Genomic DNA, 22,407 nt, shown 5'->3' with positions numbered 1-22,407 from the left:
ATAGTGGGATCTCATTTATGTAAAATTTTAAATTTCATATAAATGTATATATTCATAAAGAGATATAAGAAGGATATTTAATAAAATGTATACAGTGATTATCTCTGACAGAGGTAGATTTAGGATAATTTTCTTTGGACATGACCATAGATGTGCTTATCTTCATTTTTATTTTTTACAATGATCGCCTGACACCTTTTATCCCAGAATCTTTTTTTTTTTTTTTTTTTTTTTGTGGTATGCAGGCCTCTCACTGTTGTGGCCTCTCCCGTTGCGGAGCACAGCCTCCGGACGCGCAGGCTCAGAGGACATGGCACACGGGCCCAGCCGCTCCGCGGCATGTGGGATCTTCCCGGACTGGGGCACGAACCCGTGTCCCCTGCATTGGCAGGCGGACTCTCAACCACTGCGCCACCAGGGAAGCCCCCAGAATCATTTTTATAACCTTCTCAGAATGATGATTTTTTTTTCAACTAGTACTCTTAGAAATATCTTTTATACATGTCATTTTACAGAGTGTGTTACATGCACCACAGTGTGGTGAATACATTCTTTCACTGAAATAACTCTGCCTTCATTCACACGTGCAGCTAGTACTCTCAGGAACATCTTATTATACATGTGACTTTACAGAGTGTATTACATGCAGCACAGTGTGGTGAACTCATTCATTCACTGAAATACCACTATTCTGATTAAACAAACCATTAGCATTCTTAAAAACATGTTTTAAACATGTTTCTTTAGTGTTATACATGCACCACAAAGTGAATACATTCCTTCACTGAAATAATCAGCATGATGATCTTTATCTTTTTTGTCTAACATAAAACTTAATTTTAATTTTAAAAATTATTGGAGAAGATTAACAGAAGAATGTTAAAAGCAAACAAACAGCCTTATATTATTTTTCATAGGCTATAAAGAGAGTGGGGAGAAGTACAGGTGACAAATCTAATAAACTAGACATAAAAGGAAGCTCCTGCCTTTCCTAGGTTAAGCTATAATTTGATTCCTATATAAGGCCCAGGAAGGACAAGTATTTTGACTCCATCTTCTTGTGGTGAGTACTGTTACACAATAATACACATCAAAACCCAATTCCTTAGAGATGAAGGACATCCTTGAAACATACAGAACATAACACAAGAAGAAAACTTTCTCTTTAACTCAAAACACTCTTCAATATAAATCTAGGAACATATGTAGAATTAATATCACCAGAAAAGTTCCCTAGATTCCACAGAAATGACAAACTATAAACAAAGAGCTATATTTTCATGCCCTCATATACTAACAAAAAAGCCTATCAAAAATAAGGGAAGGGCTTCCCTGGTGGCGCAGTGGTTGAGAGTCCGCCTGCCGATGCAGGGGACACGGGTTCGTGCCCCCGTCTGGGAAGATCTTACATGCCGTGGAGCGGCTGGGCCCGTGAGCCATGGCCACTGACCCTGCGCGTCCGGAGCCTGTGTTCCCCAACGGGAGAGGCCCCAACAGTGAGAGGCCCGCGTACCGCCAAAAAAAAAAAAAATAATAATAATAATAATAAGGGAAGCAAGGTCATGTAAAGAGTCCTTTGTTAGTATGCCCTCTACCTGTTAAAAGCTAAGTCACTTAAGATAGAGACATGGATAAAAGTAATTTTATATAATGTCATTCTTCAGTCACTAGCTTTCCCAAGTTTGGGGTTTATAAGATATATAAAACCACAGGGCTATGGGCTACTAATAAAATTTGACTCAAAACAATCTTTTCTTTTCCATTGCTGACATTCCTCAAAACCCTAGATCTCTTCTCTCAGTTAATGAAAAGTTAGCCAAGGCTCGTTCACAATAAACTCACAGGCTCTCACTGTCAATAAAAGTAGATGCCACAAAACAATCAGTGTGCTCCTGGGAGAATAGTCTCCAAGTGGAAACAGTAAAATATTAAAAGATGATCAACATTAAAATGTTTTCTTAATTGGAGGGAAAAAGTCAACAGCTATTTTCAGAGTTAAAAGGCTGCCTTTTACTGAATTATCATGTTAGCTCTCCAATAGGCAGGCAGTGCAGACATTTTAAGCGCATTACCTTTAGGAGGAAAATACGACTTGCTTTCAGCTTTGTGAGGCCAGTCTACGACGAGAGGTCCAAACCTGCGAAAGCTGGCAGTGATCTCATCTACAAAACAAAGAAGGACTCTTAGCAGAAGAGAAAATAATACTGCAAACAGAATAGCACAAAACATGTCTTTTTATTTTAAGATGTTTTTTTCTTTTTTTAATTAATTAATTAATTAATTTTATTTTTGGCTGCGTTGGGTCTTTGTTGCTGCACGAGGGCTTTCTCTATTTGCGGTGAGCGGGGGTTACCCTTCGTTGCGGTGCGCAGGCTTCCCATTGCGGTGGCTCCTCTTGTTGTGGAGCACGGGCTCTAGGGCATGCCGGCTTCAGTAGTTGTAGCATGCGGGCTCAGTAATTGTGGCGCACAAGCTTAGTTGCTCCGCGGCATGTGGGATCTTCCCAGACCAGGGCTTGAACCCGTATCCCCTGCATTGGCAGGCGGATTCTCAACCACTGCGCCACCAGGGAAGTCCTATTTTAAAATGTCTTGAGAGCTATATTCTAAAGCATTTTTACAGAAGTCAAATTTACTAAGTGAAATACCATTGTATCTCAACAATGCAGAATGTGTTTCTAACTATAATTCACTTCCCTTCTTCACTTCCAATAAACCTGATATAAAGAATTTGGAAGGAAAAAAATCTGACATTAGCTAAGGTGACCTCTCTGTCAAGTAAAAAGGAGATGCTAAAAATAGGAATGTTCTCTGTTTTTAGAAAAAGAGGCAAAAATACACAAAATATTTAAAATACACTTCCACTTGTGTGGTGAAATAATCTCTAAGATTACTAATCTTAGATTATTATTAAGATTGTTTTAGAAATATTATTCCTTTGGTGAGGAGTAGGGACAATAAGTAGGTAATTCTATTTAGGGATAAGAAAAAGCTAAAGCCAATGGTCTCTTTCTCTCATACATACCTACTACACAGACTATAAAGAAAATGTTTCAAAAGTTATAGCTTAACAAATTTATCTTTTCCTTCTGACTTTTGACTCAAAGCTGAAGGTTATAACTAAGCTCCTAATCAGGTTTAAGTTGCCACTCTCTCAGCCATGATCAAAAACTTGGTCTTAAAGAAAAATCCAATCCATGGATGAGATTAACACTAGTAGAAGAATAGTTTAGAGGAAAATGTACAACTTTAAAGCAGTAAGCCTAAAGTAAAACTATTTTTAGAGACTATTCTTCTCTCATTATGAAAAAAAGAAAATCATAAATTAGAGGAATATCATAGCTTAAATAATACTGGCAAAACACTTCTGCTTTAACAATGTTTTTATAGTGGATCCAAAGCCTACTAGAATTAGAGCCACTGTTATTTCCCTTGAGGTAACTTTGTCACAATTCTATTTCATTTGTCCATTCAACAAATAGTTATTGACAACCTACTATATGTTGGCTGGCTTTAGGCATAAGTGAAACTCACTTTTGGATTGGCAGTATCTCAAAAATATTATTAGGAAATATTCCAATAAGTCTTCATTCTTTTAAAGGCAAGAGGGGGTTTTTCATTAATAGGTATCTACATTAAAATATGAGATGGTATGGTGTGATGGATAGGAGCAAAAGCTCTGGAATCAGACTGATTTTGACTCCAGCTGCACCATTAGCTGCATAACCCTGGATAAGCTGTTTCTCTCTGATCCTTAGTTTCCTCACCCACAAAACAGAGCTGGTAGGAGACGCCTTACAGGGTAGCTATGGAGATTAAAGAAGATAATGTAAAGCACCTGGCACAACAATGGGCTTGTGGTACGAGTTTCATACATATTAGCTCTCATTATTATTTAAAAGGTATCCCCAAACAGATAACTAGGAAATGGGAAGTTGTTTGAAGACTGCTATGTATGAAGAGCAGACCTAAAGTGCACAATCTCTCACTTCCCCATCTATCAAATATCCTCATCTCCTGACACCAAGATATGAACGTCCTGAAGCTGCCTTCAAGAGGAGAGGTAGGGTCAAATCACACAAATAATAAACCTGGCCTTTATAAAGTCATTATAAAGTGAGTGCAATGTACCTTCATCAATATCAGGAGGAAGGCCTCCAACAAACACCTTTCTAGAGTAGCGTTCTACGCGCTCCCCATTTTGACAGCGAGTGGGAGAACTTAAGCCGGATGACAAGGACTGATCGCCGTGACTGTCGTCCAGGAAGGCATCTTCAAAGGGAAACAGAGAAGATCGACCTGAAACAAATGTGGGAGTTTCTATGGTTAAAATTATTTTCCTGGACAACACATGCTTTATTAGGAGCTGAAGCACAGAGCAAAGCATTCCAAAAAATATATCCTGAGCTGTGACTTTTTCAATAGAATAAGCAACTGCAGGTTACCAGGTCTAGACAAGTTTATAGTATCATTTTTGTGTAAAGGTATGTACAGCACAGAAACAACTGGATTGATATTAAGGAAGAAGTGTCAAAAATTGCAGCTGTTTTCGCTGCTAAAAAAATTACCACATTTTACTCATACAGTCCCTATCACTGCTGCTAAAAGTATTCAGCAGTTGTTTTCCCTTTCCCCAGGGTTTTCTTAAAATAAATGGAATGGAAAAGTAATCTTTATTGACAGATTTTGATTGTTCTTTATGGTGATTTCAGAGGTTCATGTCTAAAGACTGGGTCTGATAGCTGATGGGATATTAAACTGATGACAGAGGCTGATAACTTCTCTGATAGCAGTACTAAAAATGATCAAGTTTTCCCTGCCATTCCAAGCTACTCCAATTTAGAAATAAACATCCGCAATAATAAAGGGTGGGGAAAGTAAATGAAGACATGTAAATTAAGATATGGGAGTATAGATGTAAATGTGGTTATGACATCTTTACTAATCTAAGCTGTATTTTATATCACTCAAAAAAAACGATGTCTATTGTTAACTCTATAGCCAAATAAAGTCTGTAAAGGCCCTACCCACTCCACATGACATAAGAAGATGCCAGCAGTTAAAGTCTGTCAATAAATGTTAACACAATAATGCCATCCGGCATCACAAAATAAAGTCTAAGTTTAAAAAATACATATAGGTCTTCCCTGGTGGCACAGAGGTTAAGAATCCGCCTGCCATTGCAGGGGATATGGGTTCGGGCCCCGGTCTGGGAAGATCCCACATGCTGCGGAGCAACTAAGCCTGCACGCCACAACTACTGAAGCCTGCACATCTAGAGCCTGAGCTCCGCAACAAGAGAAGCCACCACAGTGAGAAGCCCGCGCACCGCAATGAGGAGTAGCCCCAGCTCGCCGCAGCTAGAGAAAGCCTGCACGTAGCAATGAAGACCCAACACAGCCAAAAATAAATAAAAATAAATTTATTAAAAAAATATATATATATATATTTTTTCTGTTTGAGTCAGTGAGTTCCTAGTAAAGGTTTCCACTAGGATCTACTCTAAAATTGAACTGTCTTGAGCTCTCTAACTTTTGAAAAAAAGAAAAATTCCCCTCTAAAATAAATCATACACTCTTCAAAAACAGGACACTGTCTTCCCTATTTAGTCTCTCCTCTCTATATTTCCCTGAGACCTAGGTTCTGCATCACTACAGCCAACTCTCTAAAACAGAATATAAATAGCCCTAGAAAAATACTGAACATTAATTCTTCTGTAAAAAAGTTACTAATATAACTCTGTTTATTTTATGAACAACCCAGGTGGTATAAGAAAGGCACTGTTTTGATGTTGAGAGTTAATAAATAAAAGGACCAAAGAATTTTTGGTTCAGCTCTTCCCAGCTTAGCTACAAAGAAACAGAACAAAATTTGTCACCTCGTGTTACCTAGCTTTTTTAGCCTGGCAAGGACAAACAATAGACAGTAAATTCTCATCCCCTGATGTCTGTTTTGTTCATTGGGGGTAAAAGAACTAGATCTGCAGCAACTATAGGCAAAACGAGCTTCCCCAAAACATCCAGAGATGTTCTTCCACGGCAGTCGGGTTTGCTTTTCATGTAGTCCACACTCAGTGAATTATGTGCCTAGTCCTACTCACACACCCAAATCAGCATTTCCCACATTATGTTCCTATCCCCGCCTCTTACCCTCAACACTAGTAACATGAAATGCTCAGAAAACAAAAGCTGGTGGGGGGGAGGGATTGGGAGAACTAAATAATATTGGAAAATACTGCACATCTTATGCCCTTCCCAGAGATTCACAAGCCATATTAGAATACAAAGACTGGGAAAAAAAAAAAAAAAAGAATACAAAGACTGGGAAAAGTTCTGCAGTAAAATCACTTAATCTAGCATTACCTGGATTTAAGATAAAGGAAACTTTAACATACATGTATAACTCAGTGGAAAACACTTGAAGAAATGTTTATCCACATTCCAGGAACACCAAAGAAATAAGATAGTTATTTGGACGTCCCTGCCAAAGAAATCAAGTCTGGTGAGAGATAGGCAAGCACGTAATTATAGAGAAATACTAAGAGAAGACTTTACCAAGTAACACAACGGCACCATTTACTGCTCTACAGAAAAAGGTAGCGAGGGGTGGGGAGGGCTTTATAGTGATTTCACAGGAGGGTAATTTTGAGCAGAATCTTGTGGGAGTGGGAGTTTCTAAGGTGAAGAATCCACAGGGAGGGCTTCCCTGGTGGCGCAGTGGTTGAGAGTCCGCCTGCCGATGCAGGGGACGCGGGTTCATGCCCCGGTCCGGGAAGATCCCACATGCCGCAGAGCGGCTGGGCCCGTGAGCCATGGCCGCTGAGACTGCGCGTCCGGAGCCTGTGCTCTGCAACGGAAGAGGCCACAGCGGTGGGAGGCCCGCGTACCGTAAAAAAAAAAAAAGAAAGAATCCACAGAGAAAGAACTTTCAAAACAGCTCTTATCTTTCCCTCCAAACCTGTGCCTCTAGCATCCCCTGCAATCTCAATAAAAATGACTATTATCCACACTCAATTCAATCTCGAAATCTAGGAGTCATCCCTGACATCCCTTTCTTTCATATTCCACATCTAATCCATCTCTCACTAAGTCCTACCAACTCAAGCTACAAATTAATTCTTCAATCCATTTAGTTCTCTCCACCTTCAGTCCTAACACCCTGGTCCAGACTGCCATCATCTCTCCCCTGAACAGCCTAACGAGTCTACACAACAACCTGTTTATAGTCTACTGATTTCTACCTTGTACCCCACAATGCTTTCTCTATAAAATAGCCAAAGTCACCATTTTCAAATATTAATCTGAACATGTAACTACACTCTTCACCCCATCCTTAAAACCCCTCACTCCTTATTTGGATAAAGTACAAAAACACTGTAAACTGTAAGGCCTCTGCCTACCTCTCTCCTTCATCATAGTTGCTGCCTCTCCCTCCGGTTCACTAACCTCCAATCACCCAGACCTCCTTAGAAATTCCTGATTATTCTTCCCTGCTTCAGGCCCTAAGGACAAGGTGTTCCCCCCACCCAAAACGAACACCCTCCTCTCAACTCCCCAATTTTCTAGTTAGTTCCTATTAATTCTTCAGGTCTAAGCTGAAAAGTCACTGAAACTCAGGTAGAACTTTCCTGACCTTCTAGATTAGATTAGATGCCCATTTCTATCCACTCACAGCACTTTTCCTAACATTTTCCCTCTATTACCATTATGCTATCATACGGGTTTTCATTTGGTATCTCGTTTCCCAACCCCGTGGAACTGTAAGCTCTATTAGGACAAGGACCAATTTAATCTGGTTCACCACTGTATCTTCATGTCCTAATAAGGGCACATAAAATAGGTATTCAGTAAGTGTTACAAGCGAGGCAGTAGACAAGAAGGGAAAACAGTATGTGCAAATAAGTGCACAATATACGGGTGTGGGGACGGCAAGAGGTGGGATCCTGTTCCTAGAAAATTGAGACCTTTTCTCCTCCTTCTGTTTGTTCAAGCATTAAGTTTTACAGTATATATTACAAAAGCAACAGGAAATTTCCACATTTTCCAAATTTGCTATTTCATTCTAATACTAGCTTTTTTTAAAAAAAAAAACCACACTCACTCCCTGAAGACTCTGATATTCCCATCTAATCCATCTTCCATCCTGTCAGAATGACTTCTCTAAGATGCCCCGGACCATGTTATTCCCTCCACCCCAAATCCTGCAATAGCTACATCACCTCCACTAGCAATCTGCACCCAGGGAGAGGGAGGATGGGGTGAAATTCTGAACGAATCTGTGACTGTCCAGTTGAGAGATGAGGAAGTCTTGAACCAGATCAGTGAGGAGAAGCAGCAGATGTTCAAGACATTCTGGAACAAAGAGAACTTTCTTTCTGCATGGCCAACATAACCACAGCTTCCCCGGAGTATTTTGGCAAAGAAAATAAAACCAAATGTTAATTGCAAAAATTTGGGCTGTTTTAAAAATTGGTTATGGGTACTTAAGAAACTTTCCAAGGTTTTAAAACCAAACTTCTGTCTTATTATTAGGAAATAGAGTACCGTAGACTTTAGTAATAAATTTGCCCCTGGAAATGAAACTGCGAAGAATTCACACATACATGATGTTTCTCTAACTGTAGGTTAAAGAACTAAGAATACAGGTCTCAGAACTCAACCCCCAGATCTACTTAAATTGAATCATGGAGGTCAAACTTGAAAATCCGCACTTTTAACAAATCTCCTCAGTGATTCCTATGCTCAAACTTAAGAACCACTGAAATGCAGATTATCTGTCTGTAGCAGACAGCCACTAAAAGAGACACTGTGTGAACTGTATGGAGCCTTGGGAAACATCCAAGTTCAATCAAGTTAAGAAAAGTATACGATGGGACTTCCCTGGCAGTCCAGTGGTTAAGACTTTGCCTTCCAATGCAGGGGGTGCGGGTTCGATCCTTGGTTGGGGAGCTAAGATCCCACATGCCTTGGGGTCAAAAAACCAAAACATAAAACAGAAGCAATATTGTAACAAATTCAATAAAGACTTAAGAAAAAAAAAAAGAAGAAAAGTATATGCTCAGGAATGGAATACAAAATCTAGAATCTAGTCAACCTTACTGTAACATGACTGCCTCAAGTACTGATGGAACAAAAAGTTAACATGCAGGAAGCATTTAAAAGAAAGAAGGGTAGACTAAGAACTTGCAGCATTTACCCAGCTCATATCAACTGGAGATAGGAGGACTTTGACCATACTGGCGGGATGACTCCTATGTGGGACAGAATGGCTCATTTGATCTTTCCAAAGCCTGAAAACCATCTATTTCCCTATGCTCTAATTATAAGCTCCTGAAGGGTGGTTCTATTAATTTAGCGCCTTGTTATTATGAAGAGGTGACTCTGGAACTAGTAGAAAAATAATCAGCCACAGAAATTGTATTTCTGTTACATCCATCTCCATGATAAGATGAAACACTGGTATTCCGATCTGTCCAGTAGACTAAAGAGGTTGGTATTCGTGCATTCATTTGGTTGGCATAAATCATCCTCCCATGACAAACAGTCTCTGGGAAGACTGGTATAATTTTAGTTCCTGGACATGCATTACTAGAAACTGAAACTTAAGAGGATGTACCCAAACTGTGTCCCATGAGAGGCCCTGCTTCACTAAAGTAGTATCTCTCTGACATACTTCTTTTCTTTAATAAAAGCATTCCCCAAGAAGCAGCCGCATAGCACAGGGAGATCAGCTCGGTGCTTTGTGACCACCTAGAGGGGTGGGATAGGGAAGGTGGGAGGGAGACGCAAGACGGAGGAGATATGGGGACATATGTATATGTGTAGCTGATTCACTTTGTTATAAAGCAGAAACTAGCACACCATTGTAAAGCAATTATACTCCAATAAAGATGTTAAAAAAAAAAGGCATTCCCCAAGACCAAAATGTTTTAAGTAAGTCACGTTACTTACCAAAAATTATATTCTATGTACCTAGCATTAAATCTGCTTTAGAATCTCATGATACTTTCATATAAAATATTCATATTCAATATTTCAACAGAAGCAGGAGAAATACTTCTCAACTGCTGCACTTTGGCCATTTGGCTTTCTCTTCCACCAATGGTCTGCTTTTCTGATATCTATTTTCAATTAATAAGCAGAATGTAGTTTTTGGTCCAGTAAATGGACAAAAAATCTCTGGATGTAGAGATGACTTAAGGCTAAAGAAGCCTTGGACTTCCCTGGTGGCGCAGTGGTTAAGAATCCACCTGCCAATGCAGGGGACACGGGTTCAACCCCTGGTCCAGGGAGATCCCATATGCCGTGGAGCAACTAAGCCTGTGTGCCACAACTACTGAGCCTGTGCTCTAGAGCCCACGAGCCACAACTACTGAAGCCCTTGCTCCTCAACAAGAGAAGCCACTGCAATGAGAAGCCCGCACACCACAACAAAGAGTAGCCCCCGCTCGCCACAACTAGAGAAAGCCTGCGCACAGCAACAAAGACCCAACACAGCCAAAAATTAAAAACATAAATAAATAAATTTATTTAAAAAAAAAAAAAGCTAAAGGAGCCTTGGAAGACAAGGGCCAAATAAGAAACCTGCAAAGCCTAGTTAAGCATGGAAGGCTTGTCCAAGATAACTCTTCCCCAGGAGGCTCCGTTTTCTGCAGCTTATGAGGGGAAAACAAAAGACCACTAGCCATGCTGTGCTGCCAAAACTGCTTGGACCTCACCTCTGAGCTGCCATGTCTCTGCTGTCAATCCAGCAGCTCCAGGGCACTCCTGGCCCAATACTTCCACTCCAAGCCTGACCCTTTCCATCTTAGTTTTACAAGGAGCTCAGAAATAAGTCACTCTGGGGATTTTTTTTTTAAATGGATTATGAAGCATGTCTCCCTTAAGAAAAAAAAAAACTGCCTATAAGTCAAGATAGATTCTAGCCTAGGTTGTCTTACTCTGTGACCTTGGACATTTCACTTAACTGAGTCTCATTTACATAATGAGAGATTTGAACTAGATGAAAGGTTTCAGATCTCTGGGGGCAGCAACATTCCTTTTTTTTTTTTAATTTTATTTATTTATTTATTTATTTAGTCTGCACCAGGTCTTAGTTGCGGCACATGGGATCTTCGCTGTGGCTTGTGGGATCTTTAGTTGCGGGATCTCGGCATGCGGGATTGTTTTTAGTTGCAACACACGGACGTCTTAGTTGCAGCATGAGGGCTTCTTAGTTGCGACATGCATGTGGCATCTAGTTCCCCGACCAGGGATCAAACCCGGGCGCCCTGCACTGGGAGCTTGGAGTCTTACCCACTGGACCACCAAGGAAGTCCCAGCATTCCTTTTATTACACAAAACTCTTACATAAAACCCCATTTGTTCACTTCTTTCCAACTCCACTGCCATCATCCTATCCTAAAGCACCATCATCTCTTGCCTAGACTACTACCATCATTCCAATGTAGACAACCCACTTCTCTCACTCTACTCCAAACAACAGCCAGAGTACTCTTAAAAACATAAAACTGATCACTTGACCATGCTTTAAAACGTTCATAGATTTCCTCTTGTACTTGGACCAAGTTCAAAATCCTTACCAGGAGCTAAAGCCCAGCAAGATCAGATTTCCTTCCTTCCTCCAACCTCATCTTAATACACCCTCCCTTCTCTCCCACCAAGCTCAGCCATTCTGGGCTCTATTTACTTCCTCAAACAAACAAAGCCCTTTCTTGCCTCAGGTGCCTCTCCCCTCCCCCACCGCTCCTTTTTAATACAGCTCTACTAAGAAATAATTTACTTACTATACAATTCATCCTTCTAACCCATTAGCAGTCACTCCCCATTTTCCTTGAACCCTCTCAGCCCTAGGCAACCACTAGCCTACTTTCTGTCTCAACAGATTTGCCTATTCTGGACATTTCATAAAAGTGAAATCATCCAACATGTGATCTTTTCTAATTGCCTTCTTTCACTTAGCATAATGTTTTCAAGGTTTATCAATGTTGTAGCATTTATCAGTACTATGCTTCAAGCCTCTTAAAATAGCTGTATTATGATGTCTGGAATTTCCTTTAAAATATTCTAAGGGAAAAAAGGAGGGGGAACATATGAAACACGATTGGCAAAAATGTTGATAATCATTGAAGCTAAGTGATGGGTACACAGTTCATTAAACAATTCTATTTTTGTGTATGTTTGGCAATTTCCAAAATAAAACATTTATTCAAAGATAAATAAATCTTTCCATCCTTTCCATCCTGTCTTTCCATCCTTTGGGTTTGAGCTTAAATAACATCTCTTCAGAGAAAACCATCCTACTTTAAAAGGACCCTCCCATTTTTCCTGCCTAGTACTTATCACAACTTTTGAGTATAAAAATGTTTGTTAATACTGATGTATTACCTCTCTCTCCCCCACTAGAGTGAACACTCAGTAGAGAGATAGCTAGGGTCTAGTACCTCATCCAACGCATAATGGGCGCACAAACATTTAATGAATGAAATTAGGGTGGACAGCCCAGAACCCCTCCTTCATTATTAGTTTAGCCTCCTTCCAGAGCAACTTCTTGCAAAAGTGAAAAATTTTCCTATTACTATGAGCAGCAATACTTCAGGCACTATAGCTATGAACACTCAGATATTTCTTCAGCTGTTCATGTTTCACTCTGGGACCATCCATTCCTTTAGACAAGAAAGCTCACATAACCCCAGTTTGAATTAGCAGGATGGCATGTTTGTACCATGGTCTCACTGATACAGCTGATCTCTCCTCCTTTGGGCAGGCTTTTGGCAGAAAGACCTAACTCCAACTTGATACACAAGTTTGTTTTATTGGATTCTTAGAACCTTTTTTATTGACTAAATCATCCATTAATTTCAATAGATTTTTATGGATTAAATATACACCGAAGTACATTTTACAATAGTAACACCAGTCCACAGTAAATCCAACAGTAAAGTGACTCCAATCATTCTTTCCATTTGCTCATTCACATTACTTAAAAAGATCTTTCATATTTTCCTGGCTGCTCTTTAACTAAGAAATTCTGTTAAACATCTAAAGCACTGGCATAGCCAACATCTCTGTTTATGGACAAAAGTCTCCCAGAGACCATAAAAACTCATGTGAAATGAAAACACAACATATATTTTAATCAAGTGTGCTGTTTAATGTGTAGGCAAAGATCATGTATGACACTAGCTATCAGGCTAGTTTCTAACAGGGGCTGCAGCTGCATAGGAAAACAAAACAATCTACAGATTCAATGCAATCCCTATCAAACTACCAATGGCATTTTTCACAGAACTAGAACAAAAAATGTCACAATTTGTATGGAAACACAAAAGACCCCGAATAGCCAAAGCAGTCTTGAGAAAAATGGAGCTGGAGGAATCAGGCTCCTGGTCTTCAGACCATACTACAAAGCTACAGGAATCAAGACAGTATGGTATTGGCACAAAAACAGAAATATAGATCAATGGATCAGGATAGAAAGCCCAGAGATAAACCCACGCACATATGGTCACCTTATCTTTGATAAAGGAGGCAAGAATATACAATGGAGAAAAGACAACCTCTTCAATAAGTGGTTCTGGGAAAACTGGACAGCTATATGTAAAAGAATGAAATTAGAACACTCCCTAACACCATACACAAAAATAAACTCAAAATGGATTAAAGACCTAAATGTAAGGCCAGAAACTATCAAACTCTTAGAGGAAAGCATAGGCAGAACATTCTATGACATAAATCACAGCAAGATCCTTTTTGACCCACCTCCTAGAGAAATGGAAATAAAAACAAAAATAAACAAATGGGACCTAATGAAACTTCAAAGCTTTTGCACAGCAAAGGAAACCATAAACAAGACCAAAAGACAACCCTCAGAATGGGAGAAAATATTTGCAAATGAAGCAACTGACAAAGGATTCATCTCCAAAATATACAAGCAGCTCATGCAGCTCAATATCAAAAAAACAAACAACCCAATCCAAAAATGGGCAGAAGACCTAAATAGACATTTCTCCAAAGAAGATATACAGATTGCCAACAAACACATGAAAGGATGCTCAACATCACTAATCATTAGAGAAATGCAAACCAAAACTACAATGAGGTATCACCTCACACCAGTCAGAATGGCCATCATCAAAAAACCTACAAACAATAAATGCTGGCGAGGGTGTGGAGAAAAGGGAACCCTCTTGCACTGTTGGTGGGAATTTAAATTGATACAGTCACTATGGAGAACAGTATGGAGGTTCCTTAAAAAACTAAAAATAGAACTACAATATGACCCAGCAATCCCACTACTGGGCATATATATACCCGGAGAAAACCATAATTCAAAGAGTCATGTACCACAATGTTCATTGCAGCACTACTTACAGTACCCAGGACATGGAAGCAACCTAAGTGTCCACTGACAGAGGAATGGATAAAGAAGATGTGGCACATATATACAATGGACTATTACTCAGCCATAAAAAGAAATGAAATTGAGTTATTTATAGTGAGGTAGATGGACTTAGAGTCTGTCATACAGAGTGAAGTAAGTCAGAAAAAGAAAAACAAATACTGTATGCTAACACATATATATGGAATCTAAAAAAAAGAAAAAATGGTTCTGAAGAACCTAGGGGCAGGACAGGAATAAAGACGCAAATGTAGAGAATGGACTTGAGGACACGGGGAGGGGGAAGGGTAAGCTGGGACGAAGTGAGAGAGTAGCATTGACATGTACACACGACCAAATGTAAAACGGATAGCTAGTGGGAAGCAGCCACATAGCACAGGGAGATCAGCTCTGTGCTTTGTGATCACCTAGAGGGGTGGGATAGGGAGGGTGGGAGGCGGACGCAACAGGGAGGGGATATGGGGATATATGTATACATATAGCTGATTCACTTTGTTATACAGCAGAAACTAACACAACATTGTAAAGCAATTATACTCCAATAAAGATATTTTAAAAAAAAAACTTGTGAAAGAACACTCTGGAAAGAAGAGGTTAAGATTCTTTGCTGTCATTTTGATTCCACAAGGAAAATCAACTTTTGTCTACTGAAACCCATCTCTAAAATAAAAGTGGATATCAATGGGAAATATAATTGAATATTTTAAAACTTTATGTACAGTCAATATTCATTTTCAAATCCTATTCTTTCACATCTAATTCTTCTTCTTCCCAACTGCTACTGCTTCAACTGTACTACTGGAAGCGCTTGATATGCCGAAGAGTCTACCCTCCAACACTTGATTCCCCATCCAAGCTGTCAACTGATGTCCAAGTTCTCTCCTGTTTTCATTACTTGTATCATGAAACTCTCTTTCTAAAGCCTGACATTATCTGTGTCAAAAACCATTCATCACGGCAGCACAGACCATCTCACTGCCAACTTCTCCTCTCCAGCTGGCCCCCACTGCATCCACTCACAGACATATGTTCCAAGCATCTGGTCATGCCAATCTCACCTCAAAGCTTTCTTTTAAGTTGAATCAGATACCTGGAGTGCTTTGCTTCCTACTTCTCTTCCATCATCCAAATAGTTCCTGAAATTCTACCTATTCCAGGAAGCTTTTCCAGGAGAGGTGAAAGATTTCATTGACTAATTTTTGCTGACAGATCTCAAAACTGTCACAGATAATTCTCTTTGCCCTCTACTCCTAAAATGTTTATCAACATGTATGTAAAGCATAGAATATGAGTTACAGCTAACACACATCAGCAGGTTCAATTTTTATGCTTTTGGAGAAAAGTCTAAATTTTGTTTGGAGGAAAGAAATCAAGCACTAATATAATCCCTGATCACACAAATAAATGCCACGAGGAAATCTGCCAGATCATCAAATTTATACTATGTAATGCTGGCCCAGATGAGTATATTTCAAGGAATGACAGTGGATATGAGGTACACCTGCTCCATCCCATATGACTTTGTCACTACATTTTAAAAAGGTGACTCTTCTTTTTCAACTTTACACACATACACACACACACTCTCTCTCTCTCTCTCTCTCTCTCTCTCTCTCTCTCTCTCTCTTGCCGTTATCTTCTTCATCTACAACTATCAAACTGCAGACTTATGAAAAGCAGTGACCAGGTCATTCTAGGCAGTGTTTAGCACGTGATGCAAAGATGATCATGGCTTCTGAAAATGATTAAGTCAAACCTTACAAATAAAAATGAGGAAGGTAACACAGAAACAGGAAGAGTAAATATTTTTTCAGGAGTTTAGAAAACTACAGGTGATCTTATATTCTTGATGTCTAGTATTTAGTATACTATGATTTTTAAATATAAAATAATTTTGAAAAAATATAATGCCAAACTCTGGTCTGCATAGATATGGGGTTTTACTTCCAAACAATCCTCATCAATAAGCATTTAATAAGTGCTAACTATATGTAGGTCACAGTGTTAGGCACAAGAGACAACTGTCCTCAAAGAACCTATCTCCAGTTGAAGAATCAGGGCATACAGAAAAGACAGAAAGAACGTAAGGCAACAGAAGCAGAGGAAAACACTGCCTGTAAAGCCACTGGGCAAGGCTTCCTGGAAGGGGTAAGGCTTGAGTTAGGCTTGAATGCATGAACTAAGGATAGGTTTTAGTTAAGTAAATGAGAGGAAGGGTGAATACATGAACTAAAGATAGGTTTTAGTTAAGTAAATGAGAGGAAGGGTGGACAGTATTTGCAATAGCTAGAGAGTTGGAAAGCACAGGGATTGGTCAGAGGAAGGTGAGGGGGGAAAAATGGAGAAGATGAAGCTGGTGAAACAGGGAGAAGCCAGATGATAGGGATCCTGAATGGAGAACAAGGGTGAGAAGGACAAAGTGGTGTTTCAGAGAGATGAAACAATAGAATGGAAAGGGAAGGTTAAGCCCTGAGAAACTAGAAGGACAATACTGACAAGATCTGGTGATTGATCAGTGCCTAAGAAGAGAATAGTTCCTGTTGTCTACCCCCCAGATACGTCCTTCTCTATTCCTTCCCGAGAGCCATCAATTTCCTAGCAATAATAAAAGAATATGTTACAAAATGATTTCTAGTAATATTATTTTCTATACTTGAAATTGTAAAATTATAAGATTAACAAATATTAAATGGTCTTTATTTCCATGGTTAAAAAGTAATCAACTATACAAATGTTTTTCTTCACCACCACATGAGAACAAAACTGATGATATGATTCCATCATGATAGAAGGTTTCATTGGTAACTCAAACACATATTAGGTTCTGCCAATATTCACCTATTCAACAAACATTTACTGTGGAATAAATACTATGAATTTAATATTATTATCTTCAGGACTCAACTACAGAGTCAGAGACAGCCTGATGAATGATAAACATCACCCAATAAGTAGCCAAAAGACAAAGGTTCTGGACTTGGCTCTGACTTCGAGATCACACAGCTGGGGAAATTACTTCATCTCTCCCAACTTCTGCAAATGAGCACCAAAGCAACTGACATCTATGGAATGCTTTCAGTTTTCATGGATAAGTTTTCCTCTCCCATTTTTTATATGATAATTCACTAACTAACATTCTTGAAGTTGGAAAAGACTGGTTTTATTACTTCATAATTTACAGATGAGGATACCAGATGTTAGTGATAAAGCAGTGATTCCAACCTAAGTCTTTGACCCTAAACCCCATACTCTTTCCACTACATTAGACTTACCCTACCTACTTCATAAAATTATTTGAACAAATTACAGATATGGAAATGCTTTAGAAAGGTTACAGCAATACACAAATGAAAGCAATATTATTTTGTTTGGGGGTGGCCAGGAGAGAATGCAAGTTTTATGGGGCTTAGAGACTATACAAGTTGAGGCTCTCTCTTTAAGAAAAAGAATACGATGATAAGGTAAAAATCTTGGAGGGGACCCACGAAAGTGAGGATACCTGAAACTTAACTTTCATTTAGCTTCAAGGTAGATCTGCCTCTGGATGTAACACACAAAAAATTCACCAGCCAACCTACTAAGATAAAGAATTGCCCTCTAAAACCTAACTTCTGTCTTCTAAGTAGTGTGAAAAGAACACGGTGGACACAGAACAACAACAACAAAATACGTATGCTTGGCTTTTATTCCCTCAAGATCATTCACAATAAACCATATATCAAAAACTTGCAGTTATAAATAGTCTTTGCTATGTCTTTATTAGGATTAAAAGAACAAATTATCTACTAATGAAAAATAATTATAATGAAAGTGACAAGAGATTTCGCTAAAATAATTAAGCTAGAACATCATACAATTATTGTTTTACACACACACGGGTATAAACACGCACACACTCATATTTACTCACAATTTGGCAAGCAAAAGATCTCATTAAAAAAAAATTTACCTCGTCTTCGCCCATAGCTCCTGGCTGCATGTAAACACAGAAGAAAACCATGGGTATTTGTATCAAAATGGTGAATTTAGAAATAAAAAAATATTCACACAAACCTTTTCTAAGTATTCTCAGAATCAGTTAATCTGGAGATACTGTTCAACTTGACTACAGACATATTATATTAAAAAAAACCTTTATGAAGCACAAGTTAAATCACAATCTTAAAGAGAAATTCAACTGGATGTGGCAGCCACTGGAAAAGATACAATGGGTGCTTAAGTTTCACAATTCTTATAAGGATTTACATTGTGGCCCATTATCTATATCAGATATAGATAGAGTTCTTTAAAATTTTTTTCTGATTTATAAATCTTCATTTGAACTATATGTTACCACCAGACATCACTTTCAAGATAAAACCATTCATTCTAAATAAAATCTGCAGCGTGTGGTGGTCATTTTCAACTTCCTCACACACACACACACACACACACACACACTTCAGAGAGTCCCCTGAAAACTGTATAGAAATTTTATACACAATTAGCTGTTGCTTTACAAAATGTGTTTCTGTAAAATTTTCAGTGACATTTCTCTTAGCCTCCTCAGTTACTTTCCATACAGTATTACAAATGCAGGGAAAACAATATACTTTTCATCTAGAAAGTGAACTGAAAAAGTAGGAAGGGATTAAGGCAATGGGTACATCCCAGGCTATGCTGAAGAATAGAGCACTTTAAAGATTTTCTTCCCCCTCAAAACTCAAGGCCCACAGAATGCACTGTTACAATGTTTAATAAAGCTAGACTGTGGCATCATATATATATTGCTAGGAGATCCTGTCATCTAAAATGACTTTCAAAGGGCAAAGTTTTTCAAATTTGAAACCCCGAGTTCTGTAAAAAATAAATGAGAACTCTAATCCATTTTTTAAAGGCATGAAATGTTATAACATTAAATTTAAACTAAAAAACAAGGATAATTTGGGGTTACATTTGCAGTATAAGGTAGAACTAAAGAAAACTACCTCACTCCTAGGAAAAGAATTCAGACTTTTCAGCTAGAAAGTTGAAATACTAGTTGGCCAACCTCATCTTCTATTTTCCATTTTTCTTCAGACATCGTACTCACCCCACTGATACACCTTTGGCCTCTTCACTTTCCCATGACACAAATATTAAAAAGTATTATCTGGCTTAAAAAGGATTATTCAAACCCTACTTACTCCCTAACTCCGTCCATCGGTATAACTAACTCTCAACAAAAAACACCTTTTCTGAATTTACACAGCAATTACTGTTTGCATCACTTACAAAGGGAATGCATTCTAAAATAAAATTTTAAGGAACTTTTACACTTTTCATTATTTGGAACCTGAAATTCATCTTCCCAGAATAATAGTTTCCTAGCTTGGTCCCCCCAAAAGCCTACTTCACTTATAATAACATGGGTGAATTAACACTAATAGACAACACTTAAAAAAAGAGATGAAAACCAGTTTTGATGTCCTACCATTTATTTTTGTCCTTCTCCCATCCCCAGTGATGTCATGCTGTCCAACAACCCCCAGTGCAAAACCTCTATTTAGAAATCAAACATTCTGTATTTCAAAATTACTCATTTCTCTCCCAAACAACACATTCCCATTCTTTCATTATATCTGATTTCTGGCCAGATACTCAATAAAAAAGAATCTGATTATGATACTAAGGTACAAATGACTCATCAGACCTTAACATCCCTAAAGGATAAATGAAAATGCTGTTCACTCAAGTCTTCAACTGCTAACCATTCAGGTAATAGAGAACACGAAGTGCATAGACCCAGACAGGCACGGGGCGGGGAGGAGCACCCGGAACTGGGGATGGGGTAGAGCTGCAAAAGGCACACTTGGGAGTTGTTTTTTGGGTTTTTGTTTGTTTGTTTGCCTTGGAGGAGGTTTTATTTATCTCTCACATTGAAACTGCAAAAATAGATCAGTATTTCACAGTTACTTGGGAGTTGTAATCAAAGCTTCCTTAAAACAGTTTATGATTTTTATAGATTCTTCTCTTTTTCCCATTTCTAATCAAAGACAGAAAATTGGTTCATGTCAGTCTGGAGGCTCTAATAATATGGAGGCAAAGATGGCATATGGAATAGGCAGCCAATTTAAAGTAGTGATCTTGGGCTTCCCTGGTGGCGCAGTGGTTAAGAATCTGCCTGCCAATGCAGGGGACACGGGTTCGAGCCCGGGTCCAGGAAGATCCCACATACCGCGGAGCAACTAAGCCCGTGCACCACAACTACTGAGCCTGAGCTCTAGGGCCCGCGAGCCACAACTACTGAGCCTGCGTGCTGCAACTACTGAAGCCCGTGTGCCTAGAGCCTGTGCTCTGCAACAAGAGAAGCCACTGCAATGAGAAGCCCGCGCACCACAAGGAAGAGTAACCCTCACTCTCCATAGCTAGAGAAAGCCTGCACACAGCAATGAAGACCCAAGGCAGCCAAAAATAAATAAATTTACTTATATTAAAAAAATTTGCTCATGAGGGCCATTTGCAAATAGACTAATTAGAGTCAAACTCTTCCCTAAGGGAGAGATAATGAAGAGAACACCAAGGAGAGAAATTTGGGAGTACAAAAGTAGTGCTTTCCCCTGAGCACAAATATGACTTTTAAACAAGAAAGGCTATTGAATATATAAACTTAGCATGAGCCAGCACAAAACAATCCCACATAGAAAAAAAGGAAATAATGTGACTAATTCTGGGTATATAATATATTCTATGCTCGTACAAATTTATACCAGATATGCCAAGATACGATATACTTTCAAAGTCCAAGAACTACTTCCTCCAAGAACTTTAATTCTTTATTATCAATCATCATTACAGATAAAATTCTTTTTACTGTTTCATTATGTATTAAACAACTTTAGACCTCATAAAAATTACATTCAATTTCTAGAAGTCAAGGTAGTAGATACCCTTGGCTAGGGGTATTAACTAGAAGGGAACCTGAGGGGAGGTTCTGGGGTATTGGTAACGTTTTGATCTTGATCTAGGTACTGGTTAATTTGTGTTCAATTCTGTGATAATATATCAAGCTACAGTATACATTTATGATCTGCACACTATTTGATATATAATTATACTTTAATAAAAAACAAAATATTACAAACATTTTAGACCGATTCACTGGGATAAAAGGCTATAAGATTAACGTAGAAGGTCCAAAATGCTAACATTTTTGTAGTCTTTAAATCACAAACCTGAATAATCCAAAATTGAAAAAAATTAGACTTATTTTCAATTCATCAGAATATAAAATGGTACACGTACTTTGCAGTGGGATACGCCAGTTACTCTAAAAATAAGTTTACATGATCAATGACTAGTACCTTGTGAATGGCACCTCATGTTAATGGTATGGTGTTTGGTTAGGCACAGGAGGCAGCACTGTAAAATGGATCATCTGTTACTCCTTAAGACTTGGCCTGCACTCAGTTTTAAATGGCTGCACTCACACATGTGATTCCCTAAGGGCAACTTACAATCTGATTTTAACATCTAAAGTAAATCTTCAGCTACATGGATTCATCCAAAGTTGCTGACGTTTCTGTAAGCTAAGTAACATCATACACAGATTCTACTACAGAGGTTCAAAAACACTCGTGCATGGCACAACAGCGAGCAAGAGAGAGAGAGATCTCCATTCTCTTGTGGATCAAAGTAGCATGCACCCATTTCAGGAACTTAAGCATCCTGGGATGCCATACTTATGAAATCAAATAAACAAGATACAGAGATCTTAGTACAACATTTTACTAACTGGCTTGGAAATATCTGTCAAGGCTGCTAAGTTAACTGTAGGAACAAATTGTTAATCACCTTCCTTTCAATAAAATCAGTTTCTTAAAAACAACTTGTAAACTTATTTTTTGAATACCGTTTCAGTATACAAAATTAAATTCTATTCGAACATCTAATGGTCCCTTTCAACTTCCATCTAAGTATTAGTCATGCAAAAAATTCTACCTAAGATGGTTTAAGATCTTAAAGTTAGTACAAAAACATTCCCTTTTCC

At 38.6% G+C, this 22,407-nt stretch overlaps 1 protein-coding gene across 1 annotated transcript in view; it reads right to left on the bottom strand.

Moving 5' to 3' along the window:
- CPEB3 (cytoplasmic polyadenylation element binding protein 3) overlaps nucleotides 1-22,407 on the bottom strand; it is a gene marked incomplete at its 5' end in the record, with an annotated part of 153,914 nt that overhangs the window by 68,095 nt on the left and 63,412 nt on the right. The window contains 2 exon segments of the mRNA XM_081243112.1: nucleotides 2,073-2,162; nucleotides 4,131-4,298. Coding sequence (XP_081099238.1) covers nucleotides 2,073-2,162; nucleotides 4,131-4,298 — 258 coding nt within the window.

The sequence above is a fragment of the Mesoplodon bidens genome (genome assembly GCF_964165515.1).
Source record: "Mesoplodon bidens genome assembly, chromosome: 1".
Taxonomy (NCBI): Eukaryota; Metazoa; Chordata; class Mammalia; order Artiodactyla; family Ziphiidae; genus Mesoplodon; species Mesoplodon bidens.
Note: the sequence above shows the minus strand (reverse complement) of the source record. Positions and strands in the feature narration are given on the sequence as shown.